The sequence below is a fragment of the Hypanus sabinus genome, chromosome 21, assembly GCF_030144855.1.
Source record: "Hypanus sabinus isolate sHypSab1 chromosome 21, sHypSab1.hap1, whole genome shotgun sequence".
In the NCBI taxonomy this organism is placed as follows: Eukaryota; Metazoa; Chordata; class Chondrichthyes; order Myliobatiformes; family Dasyatidae; genus Hypanus; species Hypanus sabinus.
The window spans coordinates 49,029,774-49,043,400 of record NC_082726.1 but is presented as its reverse complement, the minus strand read 5'-3'; the positions used below and the strand labels follow the sequence as shown (position 1 = coordinate 49,043,400).

Below are 13,627 nucleotides of genomic sequence, written 5' to 3'. Positions count from 1 at the left end.
AATCTGCCTCCCCCACCACCCTCCCCCCCCCGTATCCCTTCATGCTCTGATCAATCAAGAATCCATCAACCTCCATCTTAAATATACATACAGACTAAGCCTCCACAGCTGCCTGTGGCAATAAATTCCACAGATTCACTACCCTCTGGCTGAAGAAATTCCTCCTCATCTCCACTTCAAAAGGACACCCCACTATTCTGAGTCTGTGTGCTCTGGTCTTATACACTCACACTATAGGAAACATCCTCTCCACATCCACTCTGTCGAGGCCTTTCACCATTCAATGGGTTTCAATGAGGTCACCCCTAATCTTCTGAATTCTCCTGAATACAAGCCTAGAGCCATCAATCGCTCTTCATATGTGATGCACCATCAATAACTCACTCTGAGACGTAAGGCGAGATATCGGCTTTTATTGACTGAAAGAAGGAACCAGAAGTGAGTGACCATCATACTACGTCCTGGAGACTGAGGCCGAGGATCAGGCCTCAGATCGCCTTTATACAGGGGTACAGGGGTCTGTGGGAGGAGCCACAGGAGCAGTCAGCAGGGGGCGTGTCCAGACAGACGTAGTTCACCACAATATGACAATCTGTTCAATCCTGGAATCATTTTGGTGAAGCTCCTTTGACCCCTCTCCAGTTACAGACTGTCCTTTCAAAAATAAGGGGCCCAAAACTGCCCAGAATACTCTAAGTGATGCCTCACCAGTGCTTTATAAAGTCTCAGCATTACATCCTTGCTTTTATATTTTAGTCCTGGGTGTCAAGATCTCTGAGGATCTAACCTGGTCCCAACATATCGATGCAGCTGTAAAGAAGGCAAGATAGTGACCATACTTCATTCAGTTTGAAGAGATTTGGTATGTCAACAACAACACTCAAAAAAGTTCTGTGATTGTACCATGGAGAGCATTCTGACGGGCTGCATCACTGTCTGGTTTGGGGGAGGGGTTGGTGCTACTGCACTGGACCAAAAGAAGCTGCAGAGGGTTGTAAATTTAGTTAGCTCCATCTTGGGTACTAGCCCACAAAGTACCCAGGACATCTTCAAAGAGCGGCGTCTCAGAAAGGCAGCGTCCATTATTAAGGACCTCCAGCACCCAAGGCATGCCCTTTTCTCATTGTTGTTATCAGGTAGGAGATAGAGAAACCTGAAGACACACACTCAGCGATTCAGGAACAGCTTCTTCCCCTCTGCCATCTGATTCCTAAATGGACATTGAACCCATGAACACTACTTCACTTTTTTAATATAAATCATTAATGTTTTTGTGTGATTTTTAATTTATTCAATGTACATGATGCTGCAATTTATTTAATTATTTATTTTCTTCTCTATTATGTATTGCATTGAACTGCTGCAGCTAAGTTAACAAATTTCACGACACATGCTGGTGATAATAAACCTGATTCTGATTCTTGAAATGAATGCTAACATTTCATTTGCCTTCCTCACAACAGACTCAACCTCCAAACTAACCTTTAAGGAATCCTGACATGAGGAAATCTGCAGATGCTAGAAATTCAAACAACACACACAAAATGCTGGTGGAACGCAGCAGGCCAGGCAGCATCTATAGGAAGAAGCACTGTCGATGTTTCAGGCCAAGACCCTTCGTCAGGACCTGAGCTGGTGCATCTGAGTCCTGAGATCTGAGACTAGAGTCCTGACAAAAACTACAGTAGACTGCAGACCTACCCAGGACTGCATAAAGTGCACAAAACAGTGCAGGCATTACAATAAATAATAGACAATAGGCACAGTAGAGGGCAGTAAGTTGGTGTCAGTCCAGTCTCTGGGTATTGAGGAGTCTGATAGCTTGGGGGAAGAAACTGTTACATAGTCTGGTCGTGAGAGCCTGAATGCTCCGGTGCCTTTTCCCAGATGGCAGGAGGCAGAAGAGTTTATATGAGGGGTGCATGGGGTCCTTCAAAATGCTGTTTGCCTTGTGAATGCAGCGTGTACTGTAAATGGTTCTTTTTTTCTTTCTCTCCCCATCACACTTTGCCTGTTCTCCATCTCCCTCTGGTGTTCCCCTTCTCCTTTCTTTCTCCCTAGTGCTCCCATCCCATGATCCTTTCCCTTCCCCAGCTCTGTATCCCTTTTGCTAATCACTTTTCCAGCTCTTAGCTTCACACCACCCCCTTCTGTCTTCTCCTCTCATTTCGGATTTCCCTCTCCCTCTCCTACTTTCAAATCTCTTACTATCTTTTCTTTCGGTTAGTCCTGTTGAATGGTCTCGGCCTGAAATGTCGACATTGCTTCTTCTTATAGACGCTGCCTGGCCTGCTGCGTTCCACCAGCATTTTGTGTGTGTTGCTTTAAGGAATCCTGCATGAGGACTCCCAAGTCCCTTTGCACCTCAGTTTTTTGTATTTTATCTCCATTTAGAAACTAGTCATCCCTTTAATTTCTTCTATCAAGGTGTATGACCAGACATTTCCCGACGCTATATTCCATTTGCCATTTCTTTGCCCATTCTTCTAATCTGTTTAAATCTGTAGCCTCTCTACTTCCTCAAAACTTCATGCCCCTCCACCTATCTTTGTAACCAAGCCATCAATTCTGTCATCCAAATCATTGACAAAGTATCAATCACAACACAGACCCTTGTGGGACACCACTAGTAGCTGGCAGTCAACCAGAAAAGGCTCCCTTCATTCCCTCTTTGTCTCCTGCCAATCAGCCACTGCTTTATCCATGTTAAAATCTTTCCTGTAATACCATGGGGTTGTAGCTTGTTAATCAGCTTCATGAATGGCATCATGTCAAAGGCCTTCTGAAAATCAAAGTACACAACATCAACCAACTCTTCTTTGTCTATCCTACTTGTTCTTTTTTCAATGAACTCTAATAGATTTGTCAGGAAAAATTTTCCCTTGAGAAGGCCATGCTGACTACAGCCAATTTTGTCAAGATGTACAAAAAAGCTGGATGAACTCAGCAGGTCGGGCAGCATCCGTTGAAAGAAGCAGTCAACATTTCGGGTCAAAACCCTTCGTCAGGATTAAAGAAGGAGGGGGCAGGTGCCCTATAAAGAAGGTGGGGAGAGGGCCAATTTTGTCATGGGCTTCCAAGTACCCCAAAACCACATTGTTAACAATTGACTCCAATGTCTTCCCAACCACTGAGGCCAGACTAACTGGCCTATAGTTTCTTTTCGTCTGCCTCTCTCCCTTCTTGAAAGGCAGAGTGACATTTACAATTTTCCAGTCTTCCAGAACTGTTTCAGAATCTAGAGGTTTTTGAAAGATCATTACTAATGCCTCTACAATCTCTTCAGCCACCTCTTTCAGAATGCTGGGGTGTAGACCATCTGGTCCAGGTGACTTATCTATCTTCAGACCTTTCAGTTTCCCAAGAGCCTTCTCCCTAGTAATAGTAACTTCACACACTTCATGACCCCTGACACCTGGAGCTTCCACCATACTACTAGTGTTTTCCACAATGAAGACTGATGCAAAATACTTATTCAGTTTCCTTGTCCTCCATTACTACCTCTCCTGCATCATTTTCCAGCGGTCTGATATCCACTCTTGCCTCTCTCTTACACTTTATATATCTGAAGAAACATCACAAGGGAGATAATGTAAATAGATGGTGCTAAACCTAATGGAATTGAAGAGATGACTTTTAATAAAATGTGGAAAGTAATGTAAGTGTAATTGAGAAATGTTATTGGGTTAATACAATATATTGGGTAGAACACAAAATAATTTGTAACTATTATTCCCAAGTTATCTACCACTGGGGTCTTTGGTTTGCCTTAGTACCAAAACTACTGTAGATAATGGTTGCTTGATTAGTCAATACTTCCATTAATGACATTTCTTGCATCTTCAAGATGACAGAAATAGGACCATCAGTTTTAAATAAATGCTCCTATGCTTTATAGATGCATGTGTAACACTGTGGTTTTAATGACATGAGATCTGTTTAGCCCTAAGAAAATAAGTTGAAGTAGTTCAATGAAGTCACCTTGTCATTATGATGCAATGTCCTTCTGTTGTCCCGACCTACCAATGGTCAATGATTTCTGCAGACAATGACTGACCAGTATTTCTCAGTCACATTGGTGCAAGGGCCCAACACAGCACTTGAAGCCAATGAGCAACAATTGGCACAAAGTTCCTGATTTAATGATCCAGACTATACATATCAAAGCCCACTAATTACCCACTGTCTGCATGTCCAAACCTTATTGTAATTGGTGTAGAACAATATCAACAGGGATAGTCGGGTGTGTGGTGTACTTAGCTGCAGCCAATAAAGAACAAAAACTGGCAACAAGGAATATTGAATCTTCTTTAGTTGTAAGGCCATGTGACTTTGCCAAACAATAAAATAAAAAAATAAAAAAATAAAAAATTCACATGATTATTGTTGGCGATCACAGGACTTAAAAGAGCTGGCAGTAAAATTACATATTGTTGATTGAGTATTGACATTGAAACTCCAGTGTTGATATTCTCTTACCTAGATTTTGTTTGAACAGGACTTCCTCGCTATCCTACTTCTCCTTTCCCCACCTTTTCATTCTGGTGTCTTCCCCCCTTCCTTTCCAGTCCTGAAGAAATGTCTCAGCCTGAAACGACCAGTTATATTCCTCCAGCATTTTGTGTATGTTGCTTTGGATTTCCAGCATCTGCAGAAGCCCTTGTGTTTCGAATTTCTGCAGCCAGTCTGGTAATTATTTAAGGGGTTGAACAGTCCAGCAGTTTGTTTTCCTTTGCCATTAGCCTTTTGTTCTGGAGTATCTTCTTATTTGTGCAAAAAGCCAAATTTATGATGAGACACATTGTGGTCTGGATTCTTCAATCTGAAAATATCAGAGTGAATCCATCGGAAGCTTTGAAGTTAAAGTAAGTATGTATAGGTCAGAATTGTTTTCACATCAGGTGTTTAATGGTTGTTCTCTCTGAGATGTGGACTTCAGTAAACCTATTGACAAATTTCTCATTGTTGGCTGATCCAGGAGATCAAGTTACAAGATTAAGTCAAGGATCCACAGAGACTAGATAGAATTGACTAAGAATTGACTTGGCCATATAGGACTGAGAATAGTGGTGGAGGGGTGATTATTTTTATTGATTTAGAGATACAACACAGTAATGGCACCTTCTGATCCAACAAGCCTGTGCTACGCAATTACATTCATGTACTCAATTAATGTACCAGCTTGTGTGTCTTTAGAATATGGGATGGAACCAGAGCATCCAGAGGAAATCCACGCAGTGACAGGGAGAACGTACAAACTCCTTACAGACAGCAGCAGAATTGAACCTAGGCCACTGGTGCAGCTGTAGCATTATGTTAACTGCTACGTTACATGTTAACAAGCTGGAACTGCAGCTCATGTGGAAAACTGTGGAGATGATGGATAGGAGCTATAGGGAGGTAGTCACCCCTAAGTTGCAAGCAGTAGGTATTGTTAGGAAAGGGAAAGGAAATGGGTGGACAGTGCAGAGTACAGCTGTGGCTGCTCCCCTCAATAGTAAGTATACCGCTTTGGATACTGCTGGGGGAGACGACCTACTAGGAGGGGGCAGAGGAGAGTCTGCAGTAGTGATAGGGGACTCTATAGTTAGAGGAGTAGACTGGAGATTCTGTGGATGTGAAAGAGACACCCTGATGGAATATTGCCTCCCAAGTGCCAGGGCTAGGGACATCGTGGATCGGTTCCATGACATTTGAAAGGGGGAGATGGAGCAGATAGAAGTCTTGGTATTTATTTGCACAAATGACATAGGTAGGAAAAGGGAGGAGGTTCTGAGGAGAGAATTTAGGGAATTAGATAGAAAGCTGAAAAGCAGGAGCTCCAGAATACTAATCTTTGCATTGCTGGCTGTGCCATGAACCACTGAGGTTAACAACCTGATGATTTGGCAGATGAATGCATGGGTGAGGCACTGGTACAGGAGGAAGGGCTTCAGATCTCTGGATCATTGGAGCAACTCATACAAAATGCTGGAGGAACTCAGCAGGACAGGCAGCATCTATGGAAAAGAGTAAATAGTCAATGTTTCAGGCCAAGACCTTCATCAGGACTCATTCTCTTCTGGGGAAGGTATGATCTGTAGAAACAGGATGGTTTGCGCCTGCACCCAAGAGGGACCAATATCCTTGCTGGCAAGCTTGCTGGAGCTGTTTGGGACATTTGAATTAAATTGTCAGGGTGATGGGAGCCAGGGTGATAAGGCTGAGGATGGGGCAGTTGGTATACAACTAATGCAGTATACAGTGAGACTGCCTGGAAGGACCAACAGATTATAGGGTAAAATTGCAGTCAGTGGGATGAGTTAAAATGTAACATGGGGACAAAATCAAAAAGGGTGACAAATACAGAACTGAAGATGGTAAATTTACATGCCCGCAGAATATGGAATAAGGCAGATGAACTTGCAGTGCTGATAGAGATTGGCAGGTATGACATTGTGGGAATCACTGAGTGATGACTGAAGGAAGATTATAGTTGGGGGCTTAATATCCACGGATACAAAATGTATCAAAGAGGCAGGTAGGCAGATGGAGTGGGGTGGCTTTGTTGGTTAAGAAAAAAGAAATCAAATCCTTAGAAAGATGTAGAATCCTTGTGAGTAGAATTAAGAAACTGCAAGGGTAAAAAGACCCTAATGGGAATTAGAATACAGGTCTCTGAACAGTAGCCAGGGTATGGGCTACAAATTACAATGGGAGACAGAAAATGCATATCAAAAGGGCAATGTTATGATAGTCATGATGGATTTTAATATGCTGGTAGATTGGGAAAATCAGGTTGGCGTTGCATCCTAAGTGAGAGTATTTGTAGAGAGCCTATGAGATGACTTTTTAAAGTAGCTTGTGGTTGACCCCACGAGGGGAAAGGATTTGATTAGGGAGCTTAGCTAAAGTAACCCATAGGAGAAAGTGATCATTATATGATAGACTTCATCCTGCAATTTGAGAGGAAGAAGCTAAAGTCAGATGTATTGGGATTATAATGGAGAAACGGGAATTATGGAGACATAAGAGGAGTTGGCTAAAGTTGACTGGAAGGGGACACAAGCAAGGATGACATAGAAAAGCAATAGCTGAAGTTTCTGGGAGAAATTCTAACGACAGGTTGACGCAACCATGGCTGACAAGGGAAGTAAAAAAAAAACAAAATAAAAGCAGATGAAGGGGCATATAATAAAGCAAAACATAGTGGGAAGTTAGCGGATTGGGAAGCTTTTAAAAACCAACAGGAGGCAACTAAAAAGCCATAAAGTGGGAGAAGATTAAATATGAAGGTAAGTGAGCCAATTATGTCAAAGAGGATACCATAGGTTTTTTCAGATATATAAAGAGTAAAAGAAAAGTGAGAGCAGACATTGGACCTCTGGAAAATTATGCTGGAGAGGTAGTAATGGGGACAAGAAAATAGCAGATAAATAAAAAATACTTTGCATTCATCTTCACTGTGGAAGACACTAGTAGTATGGTGGAAGTTCAAAAGTGTTAGAGGACAGAAGTGAGTGCAATTGCTATTACTAGGGAGAAGCTGCTTGGGAAGCTGAAAGGTCTGAAGGTGAATAAGTCACCTGGACCAGATGGCCTACATCCCAGAGTGCTGAAGGAGATTGCTGGGGAGATTGTGGAGGCATTGGTAATGATCTTTCAACAATCACTAAATTCTGGCATGGTTTCAGAGGACTGGAAGATTGCAAATGTCACTCCACTCTTTAAGAAGGGAGGGAGGCAAAAGAAAAGAAATTATAGGCCAGTTAGCCTGACGTCAGTAGGTGGGAAGATGTTGGGTGTTGATTGCTAAGAATGAGGGTAAGGGTACTTGGAGGCACATGGTTAAGTAGGCCAAAGTTGCCATGGTTTTCCGAAGGGAAAATCTTGCCTAACGAATCTGTTGGAATTCTTCGAGGAAATAATAAGCAGGATAGATAAAGGACAATCAGTGGATATTGTATACTTTGATTTTCAAAAGGCCTTTGACAAGGGGCTACACATGACGCTGCTTAATAAGGTAAGAGCCCATAGTTTTAGAGGAAAGATACTAGCATTGATAGAGCATTGGCTGATTAGCAGGAGGCAAAGAGAGGGAATAAATAGATCCTTTTCTGGTTGGCTGCTTGTGACTAGTGGTGTTCTACTTGGGTTGGTGTTAGGAGCACTTCTTTTTAAATTGTATAAGAATGATTTGGATAATGGAATTCATGCCTTGTTTGAAAAGTTTGCAGATGATTTGAAGATAGGTGGAGGGGAAGGTAGTGTTGAGGAAGCAGGGAGATTACAGATGGATTTAGACAGATTAAGAGAATGGGAAAAGAAGTGAAAGATGGAATACAATGTCGGGAAGTGTATGGTCATGCACTTCCGTTGAAGGAACAAAGGCGCAGAAAATTCTAAAATCTGAGGTGTAGGACTTGGGGGTCGTCGTGCAGGATTCCCTAGAGGTTAATTTTCAGATTGAATTGGTGTTGAGGAGGGCAAATGCAATGTTAGCATTCATTACAAGAGGACTAGAATATAAAAGCAAGAATGTAATATGAGGCTTTATAAGGCACTGGTGAGGCCTCACTAGGAGTATTGTGAGTATTTTTGTGAGCAGGCATCTTCAAAGGCAATGCCTTGTAAAGACAACATCCAGCATTAAGGACCCCCATCACACAGAATGCTCTCTCCTCGTTGTTACCATCTGGGAGGAAATACAAGAGCCTGAATACACACACTCAGTACTTTAGGATCAGCTTCTTCTTGTCCGCCATCAGATTTCTGAATTGAAAATGAACCCATGAACACTACCTCATAACTTTTTGTTCTCTTTGTGCCATATTTATTTAGTTTAATTTTTTAATATGTGCATATATTTCTTACTGTAATTTATAGTGTTTTATGTATTGCACTGTACTGCATCAAATTTTATGACATACTGTATGTCATAAACCTGATTCTGTTTCAGATTCATTCAGATAGACACATGAACAGGTTGGGAATGGAAGGATATGGATCATGTGCATGCAGATTTTCAGTTTACATTTCATCATGGTTGGTACAGATATTATGGACCAAAGGGTCTGTTCCTGTGCTGTACTGTTTGATGTCCTACATTTTGTAATAAGGTTTCTGTTAGTCATACCGGGAAGTAATTTTTGGAAGAAAATTAGACTCAAGCTATTTGAAGAGAATGCCTTATGAGAATAGGTTGAGTGAACTTGGCCTTCTCTCCCTGGAGCCACAGAAGATGAGAGGTGACCTGATAGAGGTGTAGAGGATGATGAGAGGCATTGATCGTGTGGATAGTCAGAGGCTTTTTCCCAGGGCTGAAATGGCTAACACGAAGGGGCATAGTTTTAAGGTGCTTGGGAATAGATACAAGGGGGTTGTCAGAGGGAAGTTTTTCACACAGAGAGTGGTAGGCGCATAGAATGCACTGCCAGCAAAGGTGGTAGAGGCAGATACAATAGTGTCTTTTAAGAGATAGGTACATGGAACTAAGAAAAATATAGGGCTATACGGTAGTGAAATTCTAGACAGTTTCTAGAGTAGGTTCCATAGTCGGCACAACATTGTGGGCCAAAGGGCCTGTAATGTGTTGTAGATTTTCTATGTTCTGTGTTTATTTTTTCTAGACTTTTCTGTCAGTCATCTTTTAGTCTCAGTCCCAATGAAGTTCCAATGTACTATCCTTGACAAAAGGAAACAAAACTGTTCAAAGCTTCTTGTATTTTCTGTCCAGTATTTCACTAAATGGAAAATACCACCTTGCAATATCTGTGCAGGTGCAGGGTCTGTGTGTAGCAGAAAGAAAACGATACCAGATAAAATTATCTAAGACTAGGAAGGTAAATAAATGAAACATGAATTTATTTGAAATACTTTTGTCACAGGAGATAAATTTTCTCACCTTGTGGCTGACTGGGCAGCAATTTTTGTCATTGACTTAGCATTTGTCTGTTTTTGTCCAAGTTGCTAGCTCAGCACATATCCCAGCATGGATGGAAAGCATGCAAGGGGCTGCTGGATTCAAACCTGGGTCAATTTGCCTCAAAGTCCAGTGCTGAGGCCACTACATTTCCGGCCAGCAAATTCAAGGGATAAGTAATTTAATTCTAATGCCTGACGAAGCAAAGGCACTCGAATAACAATACAGAGTGTATCTTAAGACCAGACTTGATCAAAAATCTTGCTGAACTCTCTTAGGTGCAACAAATATTGAGAAGGAATTCAGAGTTTTATTGCTGTGTAGTGCCAATTATTTAATGTACAATGAACAGTATGGTTTCAATACCCCAGGCTAGTCTGACAATGAGGTCATCAACATTTCCCTTGAGTGTAATATAAAACTGTGGTGGTGACAAGGGTGGGGCTGCCATGCAGCCTTCCCAGAGGCTGACAGAGATTACACACTGCCAATGAGTATAATGTGACAGCCGATGATGGGCAGGGTTACAAGCATCATGTACCTGCAGTGTCAGACACCTCTGATAAATCTTACAGGTAGCAAACTCTGGAACGAAGACAATGAATGTTGAAGAATGATGAATTGACCCTGATTATGATGCCGGTCTTTCCCAAGTCCAGCAAACAACTGAAGAGGAGAATCCACCCATTGCCCTCAGGTAAGTGCATGCTTTTTATGTGGTTCTTAACCCTTACAATATAGTGGTTTATTTACAAAATCTAGATAAGTTCAAAGTAAATTTATTATCGAAGTACCCATTTTCTTGTGGGCATTCACTGTAACTATAAAAAACCCACAATAGAATCAATGAAAAACTGCATACAACGATGACAAACAGCCAATGTGCAAAGAGAACAAACTGCAAATGCAAAAAGAGAGAAAAAGACAAAACACTAACAATAAATAAAGAAGCAATAAATATCAAGAATGTGAGTTGCAGAGTCCTTGAAAGTGAGTCCTGAGGTTGTGGAACTGGTTCTGTGTTGAGGTAACTGAATTTGAGTGAAGTTATCCCCTCTGGTTCAAGACCATTTCAGTTACTTTAGGTATAATACAACTATCAGATCAGCTGTTCCAATAGACATGATATCTTTTGCTCAGATCTGATTGGAAATCAATTGCAGGTTGTACCACCATTTTTTGTTCAAGAGTGCAGTTCTTATGATCTAACCCAAGCCAGGTAACTTCAAAATATAAATTATAATCCCCACTGATTCTCTCTTTAAGAGTATTTTTATCTATTTCCCTTTTTTCCATTTATAACACTTACTCTGTGGTCTTTTTACATTCTTCTCTTTATTGGCACTATCCCTTAATCGCTATTAATAAAACAGATAATGTTATCGTGGTCATTATCACTTTGATATTTGTGAGCACTTACTGCATTGCAAATTAATAGTTGTGTTTCTGAGGTTAGAACAGTGAAAATGCTTTGAAAGGACTTTATCTGGTCTTGAGCACATTGTAACATTGGAAATGTGCTGTTGAAGTGCAAATATTTTGTCTTATTGTAGTTGGATTGCAGTTCTTACAATCTAGGTCAACCAGATCAATATTAATTTGTGAAAGTCAATGCAAGATGTGTGAGGAAGCTGAAAGGCAACTTCTTTTTCAAATTGCTGTCTATCTGCTTACAAGATGGGAAAGAAGAGAGTTTCACCTGCCTATGCTGCATTCCCAAGCATGGGGCAGGAGTCTCACTTGAAGTGGAAACGAAGTGTAAAAGTTGGCGTTACCTGTTTACTGGAAGGTGTGCAACTATTAGTAAATCACCTAACTCTGTGAGCAATACAAGGAGAGATCTGCCATTCTCTGCTATCACACGATCAATGCCCAGGGAGGTCAACCAGTATCCTGCTGAGCTGCCTGGATGGTGACTATTATAAACTTCGTAGGAGATCTAGCAATGTTCTGCTGCTTCATTTGCACACGTCTGTCATTCATTGTGTAGTATGCCATTCTGACCAGTAACACAGGAGGGTTTTTAGCAGTATAATTTTTTTTTCTAACTCAATGAGCAATGCCATAAGAAGTCTACTAATAATAAAATTCTTCCTGTAAAATAGAGCATTTTAGCAGGATTGCAGGGTCAGGGAGAACTTCTATCCCACTGTGACTTCCTGCATGATAGTGAAGAACTGAACTCTTGATCTCTCAGTCTACTTTATCATAGCCTTTGCACCTTATTTGTCTGCCACACTGCACTTTGTCTATAAATGTAACACTATTCTGGGTGTACAAGGTTATATGAGGCATAGATCAAGTGGACAGCCAGAGACTTTTCCCTAGGGTACAAATGACTAATACAGGTTTTAAGGTGATTGAAGGAGAGTATAGTGGGGTGGTGTCTTCGATAAGTTTTTTACACAGAGTGATGTGTGCATGGAACACCTTGCCAGACGTGGTGGTAAAGGCAGATATATTAGGAACATTTAAGAGATTCTCAGGTTGGAACGTGGATGATATAAAAAAAATGAAAGGCCATGTGAGAGTGAAGGGTTAGGTTGATCTTAGAGTAGGTTAAAGTGTTGGCATAACATCATGGGTCACTGGGTCTGTACTGTGCTGTAATGTTCCATGTTCTATTCTGCATTCTATTATTATTTTCCTTTTATACTACTATACTTCAGTATGGAATGATATATCTGAATGGCATGCAAGTAAAGCTTTTGTCTGTATCTCAGTACAAGTGACAATAATAAGTAAATTATGAATAACTATTGTTTATGCAAAGTGAACTGGAAATTGTGTGAGATAGGCTCTTCTGGGAATGACTGATACCTACAGCCTGGTTCATTCTGATATCATTGCCCTCTTAATGGAGACAGCATCTGAGTGTACTTCAGGTACATAAAGTTATCAGAATCAGGTTTAATATCACTGGCATACATTGTGAAATTTTTGCTGCAGCAGTACATTGCAATACATAGCAATAGAAAAGAAACATGAATTACAGCAACAATTTTATATATATATATATATATATATATATACACAATAAATAAAATTAGTGCAAAGATGAAAATAAAAAAAGTACTGAGGTAGTGTTCATGAGTTCAATGTCCATTTAGAAATCAGATGGCCGAGGGGATTAAGCTGTTCCTGAATCATTGAGTGTGTGCCTTCAGGCTTCTGTACCTCCTTTGTGATGGTAGCAATGAGAACAGGCATGGCCTGGTTGATGGGGGTCCTTAATGATAGATACCTCTTTTTTAAGGCATCCCTCCTTGAAGACGTCCTGGATACTATGGAGCCTAGTACCCCTGATGGAGCTGACTGAGTTTACAGCTATCTGCAACTTATTTCCATCCTGTGCAATAGTCGCACCCCCCCCCCCCAAAATACCAGATGGTGACGCAGCCAGTTAGAATGCTCTCCACTGTACATATGGAGAAATTTGTGAGTGTCTTTAGCTTCACACCAAATTTCCTCAAACTCCTAATGAAATATAGCAGCTACCATGCCTTCTTTGTAATTGCTTTGATATGTTGAGCCCATGATAGATCCTCCGAGACATTGGCATTCAGGAACTTGAAATTGTTCGCTTTATGAGGACTGGTGTTTTGTTCCCTCATCTTACTCTTTCTGAAGTCCACAGCCAGTTCTTTGGTCTTACTGAAATTGAGCGCAAGGTTGTTGCTGCGACACCACTCAAAGAGCTTATATATCTTTCTCCTGTATGCCCTC

General features: G+C 41.0%; 1 protein-coding gene across 5 annotated transcripts in view; it reads left to right on the top strand.

Annotated features, from left to right (window-relative positions):
• Nucleotides 1–13,627, top strand: part of LOC132379017 (protein transport protein Sec24A-like) — a 91,805-nt gene that overhangs the window by 4,174 nt on the left and 74,004 nt on the right. For all 5 annotated transcript variants that reach the window (XM_059946462.1, XM_059946461.1, XM_059946464.1 and 2 more), the window contains exon 2: nt 10,477–10,598. In XM_059946462.1, the coding sequence (XP_059802445.1) occupies nt 10,505–10,598 (94 nt within the window). In that variant the 5' untranslated portion in view covers nt 10,477–10,504. The remainder of the gene's footprint in view (nt 1–10,476; nt 10,599–13,627) is intronic.